Source organism: Pollachius pollachius (assembly GCF_949987615.1).
Source record: "Pollachius pollachius genome assembly, chromosome: 4".
NCBI classification, from domain to species: Eukaryota; Metazoa; Chordata; class Actinopteri; order Gadiformes; family Gadidae; genus Pollachius; species Pollachius pollachius.
The window spans coordinates 14,714,248-14,733,537 of NC_136937.1; the positions used below are offsets into that span (position 1 = coordinate 14,714,248).

The 19,290-nt window shown below is 47.1% G+C and overlaps 1 protein-coding gene across 1 annotated transcript; it reads right to left on the bottom strand.

Annotated features, from left to right (window-relative positions):
* Positions 1-1,293: 1,293 nt before the first annotated feature.
* LOC307074511 (fibroblast growth factor 10-like) lies at positions 1,294-18,846 on the bottom strand. The gene is made up of 3 exons (XM_079734686.1): positions 17,675-18,846; positions 4,469-4,572; positions 1,294-2,485 (listed from the first exon to the last, which is right to left on the bottom strand). Exons 1-3 carry the CDS (start codon positions 18,267-18,269, stop codon positions 2,285-2,287), a joined length of 900 nt encoding a protein of 299 aa, XP_079590812.1. The 5' UTR covers positions 18,270-18,846; the 3' UTR covers positions 1,294-2,284.
* Between the last annotated feature and the right edge of the window lie 444 nt (positions 18,847-19,290).

Sequence of the window (19,290 nt, forward strand, 5' to 3'; positions counted from 1 at the left end):
GAGAGGGGGGAGGGAGAGAGAGAGAGAGAGAGAGAGAGAGAGAGGTTAATATAAAAAAACTGGGAAGACAGGGCGAAAAAAGAAAACATGACATCATAGTTAATTAGAATCAGGTGATAAAAAGGGGAGTGCTGTTTACGTTACACCACATGCCCCCTCGCTCTCTCCATGTGTCTCCCCCCGGTCTCTGGGGACAGAGCAACAGGTTTCAGACAGGCCGGGTCAAGGAGGAGGCCGTTCCCAGCTGTTAGACCACACTGATGCACATCCCCTCAACCATGACGCACACAGACACACACACACACACACACACACACACACACACACACACACACATACGCACACACACCTACGAACATTCACACACCTACAAACACACACACACACACAAACACATGTGTGCACTGGCATACACATGTTTGGCTGCATCTGTGTGCCTTTGGTCATGCATGTGTGTGTGTGTGTGTGTATGGGGGGATGGGTGTCTGTGTGTGGGGTCTCTGTGTGTGTCTATCTGTGCCTGCGTGTGCGTCTGGGTGTGTGTGCATATATATGTGAGTTGTGGCATGCCTGTTAGGAGGTTGCGAAGGTCAATGTCTGTGTTGGTTATTGTCAGCCAGAGTATTGTGTTTATGTTGGTGCGCTGGCCTTCCCCCAAGCACCGTGCTGTTGGATATAACCTTCCATGTTGACACATGGTATCGTCTCAGACTAAAATGATCATATATTTATCTAGAAAACGATCAAACGGTCAAATGGGCTAAAGCTGTGTTGGCGTTTACATATCCAATACTTGACTGTGTATTGCTTGATAACAAAATTGTTACTCGATCACTGTGGATTGTCAAGTCTTCCTTTCTTTAATCAAAAACTAGAAACTATATTTTATTTACTCACTTGTTACTTTTTGATTCAGCCTTTTGTTGACTAACTCAATTAATTGTTAATTGTTTTCTGCTTAGTCAACCCTTTCTAAATACTTAAATGCTTATTGCTGATAAAATCAATCATTCATTGATTCAAAATTTTTCTCAAATCCAACAGAATCTAACCATTACAAAGTTGTTCAACTAATAACTTTGTGTATGTAAAGCAGTATTTTTTGCAGTATTTCTAAATGAAAGGTGCTGTCCATTGCGCATTGATACTGAACACGTGATTTTATGATTTTCATTAGAGAATTATTGTATTCATGTAATTTATACATTGGAAAAATATCATGTATATTTATTGTTATGCTGTGGGTCTGAAAAGAAGACAACGTCAGAGAAATTGTGGAGAAATATATTTACTTTATTTACGTTTAAATGGTAGATTAGCATTCAAAAGAAAAGCATAAATGTATTTAAAAAAAAGATTTTGTCCTGTCCTTGTTTTTGTTTCTTTTGTTTCGTTAAATATTAGATAAAATAAATACTTTTTTTTTTGGAAGCAGTTAGGTGAAAGGAATGAAGAAAAACATAACGCAGTGACTGTTGCCCGGTAATATGTCAGACATGTTGTTGACGCCTCACTAATTATCTTATCTCTCCCACTGTTTAGCTCACAGCTTCACCGACTGCTGCTCCTCCAACTTATCTTCTCCTCCTCTCCACCTCCTACTCCCCAAACAGTCTGCACCCTGTTGCTCTCCTGGCCTCCTTATTCTCTCCTTCCTCACTCCTCCCTTCCCCGCTCATGCCCATCCCTTCAGCCTCTCCATCCCACCCCCCACCCACGGTGCAGTGAGGTCTGATAGGGACGTGGGAGTCATGGACTCGCTTCGTTCTGATTCGTCGTTGATAGCATAGCATAAATAACTCCTGGGAGCTAGTATTGTATAAATAGCTGCATCCACATATCACACACATTTAGATATCTATGGTACTAAGAGCATTTTATCTCGAGTTTTGTCCGTACCAAACATCTTTAGTGACCCTGGACCAGAACACCCGGTAGTACGATTCCTCCACATATACATATTTCTCGTTTTCCCGCCATTTCAATTTTTGGCACAGAATTGTTTTTAAAATTTTCTGTTGTGCCAATGTCCTTTTATAATTTAACAAAAACAACAACATTGTTTATCTCGTAAATCCTAACAACAAATAAAGTCTGGGCGCCAACAGCAGCAGCAGCTGGAGTCCTCCTCAGTGCAGCAAATCCTCTCACAGATTTGTCCATCGCAGCCACCGTACCGCTCCTCTATTGGTCCAAAAAGACGTCTAAGCAGCAGAACACCGTTGAAGAAACCATTCACCTTGCACTTCTTGTCCGCAACGCAACGCCCAAAAAAATCGTCCAATCACCGAGGCTGTACCACGATGGGCAGGAAGTGAGTGGCAGTGTTTTTCCGGCGCGTTTTCCTCCCTTTCATGGGCTTGCCGTTGGCGCTGAGGCCCACGAACATGTGTTTCTTCTTGTTGCGCCACTCGGCCGACGCGTACGTGTTGTATTTGTTCTCCTCGATGCGCTCCGTCAGGCGGCAGTCGGGACCGAAGTCTCTCTGAGGAGAGGAGAACAAAGAGGGGGGTCGTTAGTGTTGTTAATGGCTCATGTTTACATGGGAAGCGAACGTGACACAACGTATGAGTGTGTGTGTGTGTGTGTGTGTGTGTGTGGGGGGGGGGGGGGGTGTTTACGTGTGCCCTAATGCTGTTACGTCGCTATGTTGTAAATAAGCTGCTTCATTATTTCATGGGTGGATGGTTTGCTAAATATCCAACCAATCAAAAGCACCCCATAGACACCGCAGCCATGTGCATAAAGGTAGTCATGTTTTAGATGTATTGTTTTATTTGTTGCATTTTGCTTAAAATATCTCTAGTTGAGATCAGGAGAGCATTAAGTATTCAGGACTCCATAACCCAGCCCTTAACTCTTGAAACTACATTCACACCATTCACATTCTGTTTAGATGTTCCTATTATAGCTATCATAACTAAGATGGATGATCAATCATTGAATCGGTTATACTGCAGACAAATATTAAACAAACTGATCCCCGAGGATACAAAGTAGCCCAGTGAAAAGTACCGAAGTTATTATTAGTATACGAAATTATTCACTTTTGCGTGACTCTTAAGTACTGCTAACCACAACAGTAGAGTGATTCACTGTGGGAAGACACAATATAGACGCAGTTCCTTCACTGTTTAGTGCATTTGGTTAGATTCTCCTTCACTTGTTTATAAGACACAATGAACTTTATTACTGGCAGCTCTGCCGCGGGCCGGCCTCACTAAGCACCGCATAGTCCAATGGAGGCCGTTGATAATCATGATGTAAAGTACCTTCCCCGAAAACACGCATGCATCAACGTTATTAGCTGCACTCACAACAAAAACACAACCCCCACACACACACAAAAGAGTGCTCGTGTGTGCGTGCGTATTTGTGTGTGAGAGTCTCTTTCTCTCTCTTATTTTCCCGCTCTGTTTTTCCAGGCCACAGCTGTTTAAATGGTTCCAGAAGTACGACATGTGAGTGTGTGTGTTCCTAAGGCACAATGAAAGTATCACTCACAAGTACACACACACATACACGCTGTGCAGTTTTTATAACAATCAGAAGAACTAAACAAATCTTCTTGTTTTCCCTCTGAAAGTTTAGAGGTCATGAAAATAATGGAACTTCGTTATTTCTATAGTTATGTTTTTATTCCTGGGGGTTGGTACAAATACTTTGTTTGTGGTTGGTTTGACATATTTGTCTAAAGAGAAAATGGTTCACCATTGTTTGACATAAACTTTTAAATCATTCAATTGAATGCAATTGAATATAATGCATTGAAGTCATTCAATTAGTTTGAATCAATCAAGTAATGAAACCCTGAGTGGAAAACAATGTGGGAATTCTGTTTTAGGCCATGCAACAGAATACTATTCTCTCTCTATCTCTATCTCTCTCTCTCTCTCTTTCTCTCTCTCTCTCTCTCTCTCTCTCTTTCTCTCAACCATGTCTCATCTTAGAGAGAGAGCGAGAGAGAGAGAGAGAAAGAGAGAGAGAGAGAGAGAGAGATACATACGTTTAGTATGCTCCCTAGAGGAATGGAGGCACAGTGAAGATACTGACATGTATTTCTTGTTTGTGAATGGATTCAAGAGAGGTGGAGAGTAGAGGAGGTGAGGGGAGGGGAGGTTAAAGGAGGTGGAAGGAGAGGAGGGGAGGTAAGAAGAGAAGAGAGAAGAGGAGGTGAGGGGAGAGTTAAGGAGGTGAGGGTAAAGGAGAGGAGAGGACAGATACATACAACCAAACCCCGTTCTCTGTTTGTGGAACAGATTCTTGCTGTTTGACCAAGCTCCTTCTAAACAAACCTTTGAGCTGCACCAAGATAAATACAGTGTGTCTTTAAATATAGACTATAGAAAGTATAGAATAAGAACACATTTCCCAGAGTTGCAATAGAAGAGATGCAATGATGTTAATTAAGAGAAAATGATTTATATCCAGCATTCATTCATTCATTGAGTCTCTGCAGTAAACTCACCGCTCCGTAGAGCTCTCCCTTCTTGCTGATGGCCAGGTAGTAGTTACTGCTGAGCGCACGGATGGCCACCACGCCAACGTCCACCGACTTGATCTCCAGCACACCTGGAACACACAGGGAGGGGCGTACCAGTCAGAGGCTGAGGACCGTAGGGGGACGGGGGGGGGGGGGGGGGGGGGGGGGACGGGGGGGCCACAACAGACGTCCTCTAGGCAAAATGTATATTATTCAGCGCATCTTGCCCGTCTGTTTCATTTGATGTTGAGGTGGTATGGAGAGTGAAATTGATGAACATTATGCAAAGGGGAACATTCTCTCGCTCACTTCTTTGACATGAGAATCTACTGCTTATTTTACTGGTCCACGTATTTGTCCATACGAGGGCTGGTCCCCAGGTGGGTCACCTCAGCACCACCTCCAGATGGAGGATTGGCTGAATCTCCCGGCTCAATGCTTTATGACTTTTATAACATGAAAAGGCCGTTTTTTGGGGGGGGTTACATTTCAGTTGAGTCATGTTTCTGCTTGTCTTGATCTGTGCAGATCCCCCTCTGTGACCCTGTAGCATATTGTGGGATGTAAAGAGTCCTTGAATGCACATAATCCTGTCCTTACTCTTAAATTATGTTTGAATAAAATGGACGGGCGCCTGGCACGAAGACCTCAATAAACTGCCCTTTTTTTCCTCCTCATTAAACTCGAAAATCATTTTCGTTTTTTCTTCAAAAGCAGCCAACTCAAACATGTCAGCTTGATGGGCAGTAGCTCAAGGGCTAGAGAGAGAGGGCAATCCACCAATCAGGTGGCCTCCTGCTTCAATCCAGACTCCACAGTCAAAGGTTATAAAACTCGGTTATAAAGCCGCTGGAAAATAAATGCTTCTAAATAAATTCTGTCTATTTACAATGCGAGCCTTGCCAGCTTAACCCCCCCTCTCCTCTCTCTCTCTCTCTCTCTCTCTCTCTCTCTCGCGCTCTCGCTCTACCTCTATCTGTCTCTCTATCTTGCTCTGCCTGACTCAAAGAGCTCCCGATTGGTCTCCTGGTTCCCTTTCGGGCCAGCGAGGGAGAAACGGCTTGCCTGGGGGACCGAGGTGTTCGCCAGGAAAAAAACATTTCTCCGTCCCATGTTTGTTTTTCAGACCAGGGGAGTGTGGGCAAGCAGACAGACAGACAGACAGGCATACAGTCAGACATACATGCAGGGAAGCAGGTATACAGGGAGGACAGGAGGGGGGGGGGGCATGAGGCCTGGTGGCTGCAGGGCCGTCTGGGAGAAACTTGGGCACTGGTATCAGTTTTCAGGCCTGCTCCAATTACTGGTTTAAGCTGTGGTCACCGGTCCTTTCTTCCCTGCTCATGCTAAAGTCAATTACACCCGACCATAAAGCCATCAGGGGTTAGCGGGGATTAGCTGGAGGCCGCTAGGAAGTAGGGAGTTAAGTTTGGGTCAAAGGCAGCACATTAACAAGGATGAAGAGTGCGTTTTATTTGCGTGTGTGCAAGATTTTGGGTTCCGTTTAAAGGTTGCTTGTCATCTCTATGATACCACTTTTTTTTCTAACTGTTGTATCACTCCTTGTGATACAGCAGTTAGAACTCCTCCTGGACTTGTTTACTTTATTTCAAAACAACTAAAGTGAGAGTTTGAGGCACAGACACAGATCAGTGTCGAGGAGATCAAGGATTGGATCAATTTCCTGAACCACTCACCATCATATGACCATAAAAATAAGTGAGAAATCCTCAAATGTAGCAAGGAACAAAGTCAAGTTATTAGAAGATGAAAAACAGGAGCCCTAATATCATGAATGCCTCAGATTTTTGCTGAAACCATTTTTCTGTGAACTCTCAACCTTCCAGTCTTCTTTGGAGTGGAATGCTGGAAACGATTCGGCTGCAAACTATTGGCCTGAGATTCCAAAGAGACGGACCTCAGAACGGACCAACAGAAATATTATGTCCAGCATGAGTTTCACATGTTGGTCCAAGGCGAGCCGTTCATCACACAACTTGTCTCCTCTCGTGTCGAGTGGCAGTGTTTTGGTCTGAACGGGACGAGGTCAGACGGGGCAGAGCATTTGGAAGGACAGACTGTCCTTCGTTGATATTCTTATTTGGCCCGCTAGGGTTCTGCCGGCATTCGCTCTTCCCCGTCGTCCAGTGATTCACGAGAACAACATAGTTCTAATGAATCAGAAGCAAGAATGCGCTGGTGGATCAATGCGATCAACGCAAGAAAACACTAAAGAAGAGAAAGAAATCACACCTCCTCAGAAAGAGGAACCATTTTGTTCTTCCAGTACCAGTAACATTTGTCATTTTCTGTGCCAGGTTGCCCTCTAAATGGGATCTGCCCCTGGCACGCCAAGGAACCAGTCCACCTGTGGTAGGCCGGCTCTGATTCTGTTTGATGTGGTGCGGTGGGAGCCAGGACTGTATCTTAAGGCCTACCCCACCAGCCTGCAGTAGCTCCCTGTCGGGCCCTGAGAGTTATAAGGGCTGCACTGCAACAAAGGAGCTCAGACGGCAAACAATGGCGTTTATGATGGAGGTGCGGGAAGGGCAAGGACCCGGTCCTGCAGGGGGGGGTGGCATAGTGGACATCGTGTACCCAGATGCAGATCGCAGATGCAGGAATGTGCCGGACCAACACACAAGCAAATATTGGGGCTGGGATTCTCCCATTGCAGCGTTGTTGACCTTACCGCTTTCCTCGACTTTCCATTTCGGTTGGTAATTCCAGTTCGTTTTTTTATTCCAGTTCTCCTCCTATTAACGTTTCCAACCGTGTGTTTGAGTAGCATCTCGCCTTCCACTCTGTATATTCCTCTTCATCTGTTTACGTTCCTCCAAACTACTTTTCCTCTCCCCTTGCCCGTGCTCCTTGCTCCTGGAACCAGATCTTTACGTTTAATGTAAATTTCAGATAAAATAAATCACTCATGGCTTATCCCGAAAGTACATCTAATACAGAGATCTCTTTTACGAGAGCTCTTAATATTTATTTAATCACTTTGTGAAAACACCTGTGAGTCCCGGGATCAGCGTTACACCCGCTTAAAACCATCCTAGCCCCAAACGAAAGCTTCACGTTGGATTTATCACAAGAGATTCACACACGGATGAGGCCGTTTAAACGTATCTTTTAAGAAATGTGTTTTAAAGCCTTTTTCACCAGCCTTATAAGACCCTATATTCCCTCCTTGTGCATTACTCTTGGTTGCTGTCCAGTTGAGTAATGTCACCCTCTATGTTTTATCGTTATCACTCCTCTCACTCCCATATCTCTGAACTGCTTCTTTTCACTTTCCTTGGGTCGTCTCTCTCTCTCTCTCTCTCTCTCTCTCTCTCTCTCTCTCTCTCTCTCTCTCTCTCTCTCTCTCTCTCTCTTTCTCTCTCTCTCTCTCTCTCTCTCTCACTCTCCCCCATTCCCTCCCTCCCTCCCTCCTCAACTCTTTAATGCTGTCGTTACGACCGAGAGCCAAGAGCTTGTCAAAAGGCCTGGCTTGTTAAACTTATAAAGAAATGATTCAGGGACCCAATTACATTACGGTACATTACCTTTGGCAAGACCATACTTCCATACATGTGAGTAGTACGGTTGCTTGTTGGGGTTAAAATAAGTTGAATCAGCGTTATACATAGCATGTTATAATCTCAATGAAAAGGTGGCTATAGCTTTGTTTGCACCAGACGTAGAAACCTATAAAAAGGGCATCATAACACCAATCTGAAACCTACTTTAGCAAATAATCAAAACATACATACATTTGATTACGTGTTTAAGACACACACACACACACACACACACACACACACACACACACACACACACACACACACACACACACCCACAAACACACTCTACTACCACAGGACTTGACTGACAGGCCTCTCATACTAACCCCTGCCTATACCAGACACTAACAATCTGGGCAAGGCTAGCTAGGTCGGCCTCACAGTGACAACCAGAGGTTTTATAATGTTTCCACTGTTTTCCCTGAAGATTAGTGTCTTAACGTTCCTGTTGGAACCAACCAAGGAGTTTAGACCTTGTGCAGTATTAGGTCATGGTGTTGGGAACCAAAACAATGTCTAAGTGAAGAATGGAAAAAGACTGTGATACTTTTATCTAATCCCAATGCTTAGATATTGATATTTTGGATGAACTACACATTTTTTTGTTAGTTTCTAGAGCATAAGATGTCTTAGTTATAGTTGACGCAAACCGGTCACATCCAAGGAACTGCGTTTGGGCAGCACAAAAAACATGCTGAAAAACAATCGTTCAGAAATGTGTTTGATTCGCATTAACTGAGGTTTAAGTGCAGATATCGCTTTTCTCTTAAAGATGATAACAGCAGAATGAGCGACGATGTGTCCGATGTGTTCTGACAGGGAGATCTTTCAGCCGCGTACCTGCCAACAACTTAGGAGGAGACAAAGACTGAGGAGAAGACAAAGGGAACATAAACCCACTGTGAGCAGAGGAACGCGGCCAAATCCACTCGCTTCTTTCGCTTTTCTTTAAGAAACGCCTTGTATCAAGTTAGCCTTATCGTCCTCATATGCCCTATCTTTATATATATATATAAATATATATGCTTGTGTTTTAATAAATCACAAACATATTCACAGGATCTCAGCTCTTTGGATTCAGGTTCAAAGAAGCGGTTCAGTCTAACAGGTTACTAATCCAGCGTTCCCCCGGCCCCTCATTGACTTAACCAGGATTAAAGTATTTCCTTCGCATGTTTTTCTTCAAATGAAGGCAAGTGCACCCCCCCCCCCCCCCCTTCTCCCCTCCACCCCTCTCCCCCCAAAACTCCATTTAGAGGGGAGAAAGAAAAAAAGTTGAACATCGTGCGGTGGTGGCGTTTGCGAGGCGAGCGGTGGTGGAGCGGAGGAGACGCTGGTTCTGGCGGCGGAGGAACTGCTGTATATTATACGTTCTGACAAGTGGTTCGCTATTGGTTTAGACTGATGTGGTGGACAGCGGTATCATCGTGCACTCAACCGCCACATCAAACGCCCGGTCTGGCCCACGGTTCTTTGGGGAAAAAAAACAAATAAAAAATAAAAAATAAGCTTGTACAAAAGACTTGTCAGAAGGCTGTTGTTCTCCAAGAACAGTTTCACAATACTCACATTAAGCAGCCTGTGACAACATGTGACGGCAGGGACGGACCGAGACGTGCTTTATTACCCCATGAACACAGGTAGGCTGTGTTCTAGCCCCACTGTGAGAGGGCGGTGTGGGTGTCAAAAGTATTGTCTTTGGTTTGCTTTGGGAATGTCCTGTCTTGACCTTCCCGCACACATTCGTCCCATTGATGCCCACGCAGTTTGGTTTAATATCCGGCCTGCCACGCTGCCTCACTCGACCCCTCTCCGTGCCAAAATATTTCACATTGGTCTAGCTTACACACAACAACTAAATCCAAGGCTAGCTGATTCAGAACACACAGACACTCACCCACACACCCACACACCCACACACATACACACAAAACAGATGCAGTGGGTTGGGGAGATGCTGTTTAATACAACCCATCGATCTGTCTGCTCAGAGGAGCTAGCGTGAGCTTGCATTTATCTGTCAAGTCTTTATGTTCGCTGTGAAACAAAACCAAAAGGTAGGAAAACCCTTGACCAACACCAAAGTTCTCGACGTCCCACACGTTCAGCGAGGGAACGGGCAGTTATGCTCATCGAGGTTTGATAGAGAAACAAAGAAGAAGAAAACACGTCCGCCATCCATTGTACATTGTGATTGGTCTAGAGCGTTTACATTGTCACCTGATCAAGTGCCAACCGCTGCCCGTTTCTGTCAAAACACTTCACAGTCCAGCGCGGAACGCAGCCAGCGACGCTCTCGCTCCGCACACGATGCTTTCATTTACAGCCCGCCGGCCAGCGCCACGCTGACACTCTGAAGGGGTTTTACTCGCGGGCGTTTCACCACTAAATATGGAGAATGTGTCACTCTTGTCCCGCCACCATCAGATCCCACATAAACGCATGCAAACGTTGTTCTCACACACGTAATTATTGCTAATCACACTTTCGGTGTCGTTCAATCTGTCTCACACTTGTGCACATGTGCGCACACACTCTCACAGACACACACACTCACACAAATAAACACACACACACATACACACATATACACACACACATGAGCGAGTCTAATTAGCAGGCATTCCAGGCAGCTCAGTTCAAACGGCCAGGCGGTCCAGATGGACTGTAGGCCTTCAGCCTTACCTTTGATGGCTCCATTAAGACCCTCGCACACATACAAACACACACACACACACACACACACACACATACACACACACACACACACACACACACACACACACACACACACACACACACACACACACACACACACACACACACACACAAACACACTCACAAACTTCCAATTGTACCAGTGTGTTAAAGCAACACTGTGAACTGCATGTGCAGGCAAAGAGCATGAAAGAAAGTGTGAGATTGTGTACGGGTGTGTGTTTGTGCCTACATCCATGTTATGTGTATGCATTTATGGGGTGCACATGTTCATGTATGTGTGTGTGCATGTGCCACCGTGCATTGCATGTGTGTGTGTGTGTGTGTGTGTGTGTGTGTGTGTGTGTGTGTGTGTGGGGGGGGGGGGGGGGCAGCAGTCCTGGATCTTTTCTGTCACAGATGCTGCCGCACCCCCTGCTGCCCCCCCCCCCCCCCCACACACACACACACACACACACAGACACACACACACACTGCTTCACTGGCCTCTAATGCTGCGTGTTCCCACATTTAGTCCACACACACACACACACACACACACACACACACGGCAACAATGCTTTCCTACATACACTGCTGCAGCCAGTGCCACATCCTCTCTGAAGCAGGAGGTACAGGGTGGGCACTGCGGCCCCCTGTGCTAGATTGTTGATGAAACTCAAACTAACAACTCAGCAGATATCAGCTTGTGTGAACCGACTAGATTCCTTATCAACGCCCATCAAACAGAACCCACAGGTCAGACGAAGCTCATAGTGAATGCAGTCTTTGCTTCTGCTGTTCATTTAGTTTGTATTGGTGGCTTTGTTTTGACCTCATCTGTAATCCTTATTTTCTCACGTTGACCTGGCACTTTCAGGCTCAGCTCTGGCGTGAGGCTTCGCTCTGTCAAATGTATATGAATCTCTTCAGGCCCGGTGTAATTCCACCTGGCCACAGCACCAACACCCCCGGCCGGCCTCCCTCTAGAGTTCACCCCAGAGCCGTCCAGCGCCCAGCGATGATTTATTCAGAGGACACCTCGGCCGACAGCTGTAGTAGGATGAAAGGCGCAACGCAATACCTTCTCCTTAACTGCTCCAGGAGTCCTGCTCCAGAGACGCAATACGTCTTCATGTAGTCTCAGCCCTCCTTCATCTACCGTCCGCCCCAGACAAGGCCGGTATTGAGACAAATCGAACGCCTGTAAGGCCTTTTAAGACCTAATAGCTTCCCACTGGGGATGCTTGTGCGGATCACAGTGACGGCTGCCTGCTTTATGAGGTTCTGATAATAGCAAACGCGTTGCGGTGGAAATGTGCTCATTGATCCATAGAGGAGCAGCATTAGACTGGTGTAGTGGAGAGGTGGTGGACTGGAGCAGATTGTTGTGACCATTTGTTGCTTGTCCGTTACGTGTCGTTCTTTTTTTCATTTTTTTCGGTACTTTTCTGACCACCCATCTGTCTTGGCGGCATTAAAGGTTGTTCAAGACTCCGACCTCAACATTCGGTAAATATTGATTGAAAAATATGAAACTATGTGCGTCAGAACCAAGAAAGGATCAACAAAGGATTCTTGTGAACAGCGTTTGCGTCTAAATGTTTTGTGCTATTTCTCTTCAGGGTTGGATCGTCAAAACAGTGATACTCTGCTGCTTGCGTTCAAATCAGTTGTATTTGACCTTCATTTATCTGTTTGAACGCAGACATATTCGACATTTGCCTGATGAAGAAATTATTGTTAAATGTTTTCCAAGTTAACTGCATTATACTTTACACCCTCTGCTAATATTAGTGATTTTTGGAGTAAACTAAAGTGCTCAATCCAATGTTATTGTTATATTGCTACTGCCTTTATCTGCTTATTAACCCAATAGTTTATTTTCACATAACTATTGACAAAATATGTCCTGAACTTTAAAAATATGAACAGCATGGACAGCCGAAAGGTTTCCGGAAAGTCCACATATTTTTGTGTGGAGATTTCCACAAATAATAACATGACTCACCAGTCATGAGAACACAGTGTTTGAGCCGTTGTGCAGTCCAGAGCCTAATGGAGACCGCAGCTCTCAGCAGTTCTCACTCCACAATAGCTTTCACACTAATGAACTATAAATCTCACCTTGGCTGCCAATCCCTGATTGTTTTTTTACGGCAGAGGAAGTTGTCTGTCTGCCGCGGCCGTGAACACACCGTTAACGTTAGTGTGGGTGAGGGAGAGGTCAGGTCGGTGGTCTGTGTGGGTGTGTGTGTTCGATGTGTGTGTGAGTATACGTGTGTGACACTCGCTCACGGTCGCAGAGGAGCGTCTATTAAGACGTCAGAGTGACGTGGAATGCAAAGCAATGCTGACGCCCACCTCTGACGCGTCCCCCACCTCCTCGTAACTCTCCTTTATGGGCCGTCCCGTTACATCTAGCCATGAGAATCCTGAGCACCGGCACCGCAGAGAACAGAGAGACGCAGAGCAGGAAGCACCCACTTACACTCAGAGAGACCCCCCCCCCCCACACACACACACACACACATACACACACACACACACACACACACACACACACACACACACACACACATGAAACAAGCAGAGGAGAAGACTGGATGGGTGGTTGATAGATAGACTGACAGAAAGACAGATAAACAGACATAACAGACATACAGATAGACAGACGGTTAAACACAGATCGATTGATGGATAGATAGAGATGGAGCTGGTTGAGTGATAGACAGATATAGATGTATGGTATATAGAGTGATAGATAGACAGATATAGATGTATGATGGATGGAGTGGTAGATAGACAGACACAGATGTATGATAGATAGACAGATATAGATGTATGGTATATAGAGTGATAGATAGACAGATATAGATGTAGGATAGATAGTGCTTGATAGACAGATATAGATGTAAGATAGATAGTGCTTGATAGACAGATATAGATGTATGATAGATAGAGTGGTAGACGTGAGTGACAGGCTGTTTAACTGCTTTAACCTGGAGTGACATGTTGGTGAAGGCGACTGACCGTTCCCCTGACAGTGCTTCCTGAGTGAGGCCACAGGTCAAAGGTCACCAGTGCCATGTAACACTGTACCCACCCTCCCCCTTGTTTAGAAGTACAAAATAGTTACATGTGTAGAGAAGGGGAAGATAAGAGGGAAGGAAGTCATTGTGGTAAAAAAAAAAAAGACGGATACACACAGATGCAGAGACACACAAACAAACACACACACACACACAATAACAAACCAATACCCAAACACCCACACACACCCGCACACACCAATGTACAAACACATCACCTTAAACTAAGGCCTTCTCACACTCCCACAGATGTATGCTCTACTACACTCACAAACACCCCCCCCCCCCCCCCCCCCACCCACGACCCACTCACACACACCCACACACACATACACACACACACACCCACCTACACACACACACACACACACACACAGGGCCTACAACCTGACCCTGCATGATGTACTGGTCTGAACCCTGACAACATGATTAGAAGGAGCCGGCAGTGGGGGAGCACATCATAGTGGATCGTAACCAGAACCCCCCTCAAACCTGGAGTTGAACCCTCAACCCTTTCAGCTCCTCCATCACTTCTGTCACTGTCTCCCTGATCGCCCGCAGTCCGCCCGGGTGAACATTAGCTAGCAAAGATGCAGCCCAACATCCCCTCCATGAAGCCTGTACCTGTGGTCTGCCTCTCTCCTGTGAATCCACTCACAGGGTTCAGCCTGCTGTTCCCTGAAACACCAGCGCCTTCCTTCTGTAATCCGTCGTCCTATTTCAAGTAAAACCGCATGCCAGGAGGTTTTTGTGTTGAGGTGGACTGTTTATGTCTTCCTTAACTTTGGGATTAGCCCGGGGGTGAATGAGTGCAGTATGTATGATTCTTTTGTGATGTGAGTGCACCACGTATGGAATGAGTAAACTCCCACGACCCCGCTGGCCAACGGTTAGCAACAGCCGAGAGCTAGTGTAAGACTATTACGGCACACACACACACACGCACACACACACAAACACACACATCGCTCTCCCCCTCAGATCCACAGGGGCACCTAGGCACACATTAAAATACAAAATAAAAAAGCCGCAAGGAAAGGTCAACCGCAATTATAAAAACGTACTTAAAATGCCGCAGCAGAAATCCCACGTGGGGAAATCTTCGAGCACTCAGTTTGTTTAGTTTGAGGAGCAGAGTTAGTGTAACCTCAGGTGATTCTGAGAGTGCACGTAAACCAATACAAGATGACAGATTAGCATAGAATAGCCTGATGCTATGCCATTACAGCACAGGAAGACATGCACACACACACACACACACACACACACACACACACACACACACACCCACACACACACACACACACACACACACACACACACACACAGCGGCCCTGGGCTTGTGGCCCACTCTATACCATGAGTTGGATGACCATAAACAACGCAGAGCTGTACCTTAGGAAACGCTGGGGATGGAAGTACATCTTACTTTGAACCAAACTCTAGCCAGATCGTCCTACTTTTGACAAACCGATTGAAACCCAGCCCTGCCCAGCAGACTGATATGAACTGTTTATTTAACATGGTGATGTGCACTCTCTGACCTCAATAGAGAAAGACAGCACTACCCACGATGCACGTGGCAGCGAAATGGATGCAAGAACACCTCTTAAAGTCCTGACCAGGTGCCAATTATGGATTGTGACACATAACATCTTAATGGTTCGGCGTAGCGGGAGTGTGTGCATGTGCAAGAGTGTGTGTGTGTGTGTGTGCATTCGGCATTTGTGTGCGTCTGTGCTTTTGTTTGAGAGGACTGCATGTGAGCGGTGGGAGGAAGAGACGCTAATTGAAATTCCTTCAGCCATGTCTGGCAGAGCCCTGGTGTCTGAGTGGCACATGCACACACACACACACACACACACACACACGTGCACACACTACACCATACACATACATTGGTCCTGGCCCTAATAAAAGTGGGCTTTGCCATATGGAGGCCATGTGCAAGACATGCTGGCCTCTCTGCTAAGGGCTGTGTGTGTGTGTGGGTGTGTGTGTGTGTGTGTGTGTGTGTGTGTGTGTGTGTGTGTGTGTGTGTGTGTGTGTGTGTGTGTGTGTGTGTCTGGGTGAGTGTGTGTATTTGTGAGTGTGTGTGTGGGCGTGGGTGCGTGTGTGTGTGCGTGTGTGTGTGTGTGTGTCAGAACATGCGTGTTGGTGTTTGTGTTTGTGTATGTGTGTGTGTGTGTGCGTGTGTGTGTGTGTGTGTGTGTGTCTGAGAACATGTGTGTTTTGTGTGCAGCAGAATAGCTTTTGGAGCCACGCTGCTGGACTGGACACGTGCATGTATATGTGCAGGTAGGTGTGATACATAGCTTAGTAAGAAAGATCACATTTTGAAACAAACGGGGGGCCTCATGGATTATGTTGTAGGCCCTTCACCGTGGGAGGAATCAGGGACGTTAACACAGAAAGGCTGGGTGTGAAAGTGTTATTTTCCCGTCTACTGTCTAGAAGAGACGGATGGCACTGCTGGTTCTACTTATGCACTTCTACATTTATTATGCACTTGCGTAACTATTTTAAATAACAGTGGGACTTTACATAAAGGGTGAGCTGGGAAGAAATGTATAAACATGGTTTTCATAGCTGTTATGGTAGTTGACACAACATATATATAAGTTAGGAAGAATTTGTTACAGATGTCCGTTTGATCGATGTCTATCAAATATCCGACCTCCTCATGCCGGGTATATGGTTTGAATAGAAGTCGCGTTGAGCAGCTGACAGGTGTATGAGTGCTGCAGATTTTCTTTCCATCTTTACATATAATCGTCTCATCTACGAACCGAAAAAATCCCATTTCCCTAGACATATACACAAATATCGGAGCGGATATACAAATGTAAGTTAATAAAGGTGGTCATGGGTTGCTGTTTAACCTCATATTTACCATATGCCACCACCACCACATGCCTAGCATATGGCAGGACAGCTGCACTACAATGGAGCGTACTGGACCTTCTCCCAAAGGCTTCAGCCATGCTTGTGTTTCACTTTGTTTCGGGTTTTGTAGCTTTTTTTTTAAAGGGGAAAACTTTCTCCAGGGCAATTTCTAATTTATTCCAGTAGATGACTGTCCCTCTCTCTCTCTCACCATGTCCTTCCCTCTCCCCTCCTCCTCTTCCCCTTTCTATTTCGCCTCGCCTTTGCACATCTTTCCCTCTCTCCTCTGTGTGTATTTTTTGGTATTTTGGATGTTCTCTCTCTTTTTATCTCTCATCCCTCTCTTCTCCCTCACTCTGACTTTCTGGCTCTTGGGCTCTCTGGCTCTGGAGTTGCCAGATACATCGGTGTGGTTCAAATCCACATTCTTTGCTTCCACCACCTGCCAAGTCACCTGCTAGCTAACAGAAAAGCTGACCATTTTTACCACCGTTTATACGGGAAATGAAAAACAAATACTTTTTCCGAACCTCACAACAGGGTAGGAAATGGTGACGTATCTAAGCTTGCCGTCCCGCTACTATTAATACCACATAAATCTGTTAATAAAAAACATTACATAGAACCAAAAATATTTTAAGGCCAAGTTCCCTCCTTCTCTTTTCTCACGTTTTCTCACGGGGTATTATTAGCTTCGGAGTTAGCGGGAAAAAATAAGTGATCGGAATTATTTGGCTCCCAGATGAGACCATTTGCTTCAAAAGTTCAGTTCAGTCTTTAACACGCTTTACACACACAGCGCTCTCCCAACACAAACAGCACCTCGTACCTGAGGTACTCCATCACACACACACACACACACACACACACACACACACACACACACACACACACACACACACACACACACACACACAAACACATAGACATCAAGAGGGGAGCTGACTTACTGTAGGGGTCGTCGTCGCTCTTGGTGCCGTTGACCTTCCCCTTCTTGTCGATGCGCAGGAAGAACTTCTGGTAGGAGAAGAGCTTCCTGCGCCGCACGTCGCCCTGCAGGTGGTTGTAGCTGCTGCGCGGGTGGCGGCCCACCACCGTGGACGAGGAGGACGAGGACGCCAGCGAGGGCGCCGACGACAGGTGGGCCGCCCCCCTCAGCGAGCGGCCGGGGGACGCGGGCGGCCAGGGCAGCGGGGAGGAAGGGGCGGTGGAGGAGGAGACCGGGGGCGGCGGTGGAGGGCCGGAGGAGCGCCGCCGGGAGCCTCTGGGAGCGTCGCGGTCCCGTTTGGAGTCCGACGCCAGCGGTGGCGAGGACGCCCGCGACGAAGACGAGGGCGACGAGGATGACGAGGAGCGGGGGGGGAGGGAGAGCGGCGAGGAGGGCGAGGGTCCCAGCAGCAGCAGCAGGAGGAGCAGGAGGAAGGCCACGGAGAGCAGGGACGAGGGGGGTCCGCGGCGGAGGCAAGGGACGGAGGGGGAGGTGGGGGAGGGGGCGGAGCAGGACCAGGCGGTCGGTGCACCCTGTGTCACTGTCCATCTACGCATGGTAGAGGAGCTGGCGGCGCGCTGGAGACGCTCGGGGGCTGGGGCATGCTGAGCGGGGGGGGCAGGGGGGAGGAATGGGGGAGAGAGAGAGACGGATCCCCTCCCCTGCCGCCCGTGGCAACCGAGACCCCCTGTTGTTTTCGTGGCTCCTGAGGGCGGGGGGGTTCACCTGCAAGGGGGTTCAAATGAAACGCAAGGAAGGACCGGGAAAAAATGGTTTCTATGGGAACCAGCGCAGTCGCGCTTTGATGGCAGTTAGTGACGTCTTAGGGACGGGTGAGGACGAGGAAGAGGATCGTAGTGTCTTGACAACGACAGCACTGGCGGACCGATGAAAGAAAAAAACATTTACGGACTGGTTGGCTGGTCGGCTGGTTGTGGGGAGGTCTCGGGGGCTTGGTTCCTGGTGATGATGGTGGTGGTGGTGGCGCTGGTCGTGGGGCTGGTGGTGGCGGCGGTGGTGGTGGTGGTGTTGCTGGTAAAGCCCTGAGGTTGCGTGTGTAGTTCCCAGTGTAGTTTACCCCTCAGCAGAACCACAGGAATGTGTCAACATCCATAACTCAGATCACCCTCGTGAAAAAAGGAAAACCAGGGGGGAACCGCCAGGAGTGGGGGTCTTGTCTGGCAGACCCACCTCCCTCGCCTCCTCCTCCTCCTCCTCCTCCTCCTCCTCCCAGACAGACGCGCTTTTTTTCGCGCCTTGCTGCCCCTCACTCCCACACTCGGTTCTCAGAACCACACACAATCACTCACACACAACCAAACACACACACACACACAATTACACACACATGCTCCTTCTTTTTAAAGTTTAAACTCAGGCTTTTTATCAGAGCTTGGCTTCTTTCAATCTCTTATGCAGCCCCCCATCACAAATCTTGCAGATAAACGGGCCCCGAAAAAATACAGAGCGATCTCAAAGAAGAAGACAAGGTCTGAAAGAATAATCCGCGCTGAGGACTGCTGGAGCGGGCGCGGGGAGACGGGGCCGCAGAAGGACAAGTCCTGAAGAGATACGAGG

What these genes read in the sequence shown, in the direction of transcription:
- LOC307074511 (XM_079734686.1), bottom strand. Translation starts at nt 18,269, where the DNA reads ATGCGTAGATGGACAGTGACACAGGGTGCACCGACCGCCTGGTCCTGC. An exon ending in GAGCGACGACGACCCCTACA is followed by an intron (nt 4,573 to 17,674) that starts GTAAGTCAGCTC and finishes TGTGTGTTCCAG; the next exon opens with GTGTGCTGGAGATCAAGTCG. An exon ending in AGGGAGAGCTCTACGGAGCG is followed by an intron (nt 2,486 to 4,468) that starts GTGAGTTTACTG and finishes TCCTCTCCTCAG; the next exon opens with AGAGACTTCGGTCCCGACTG.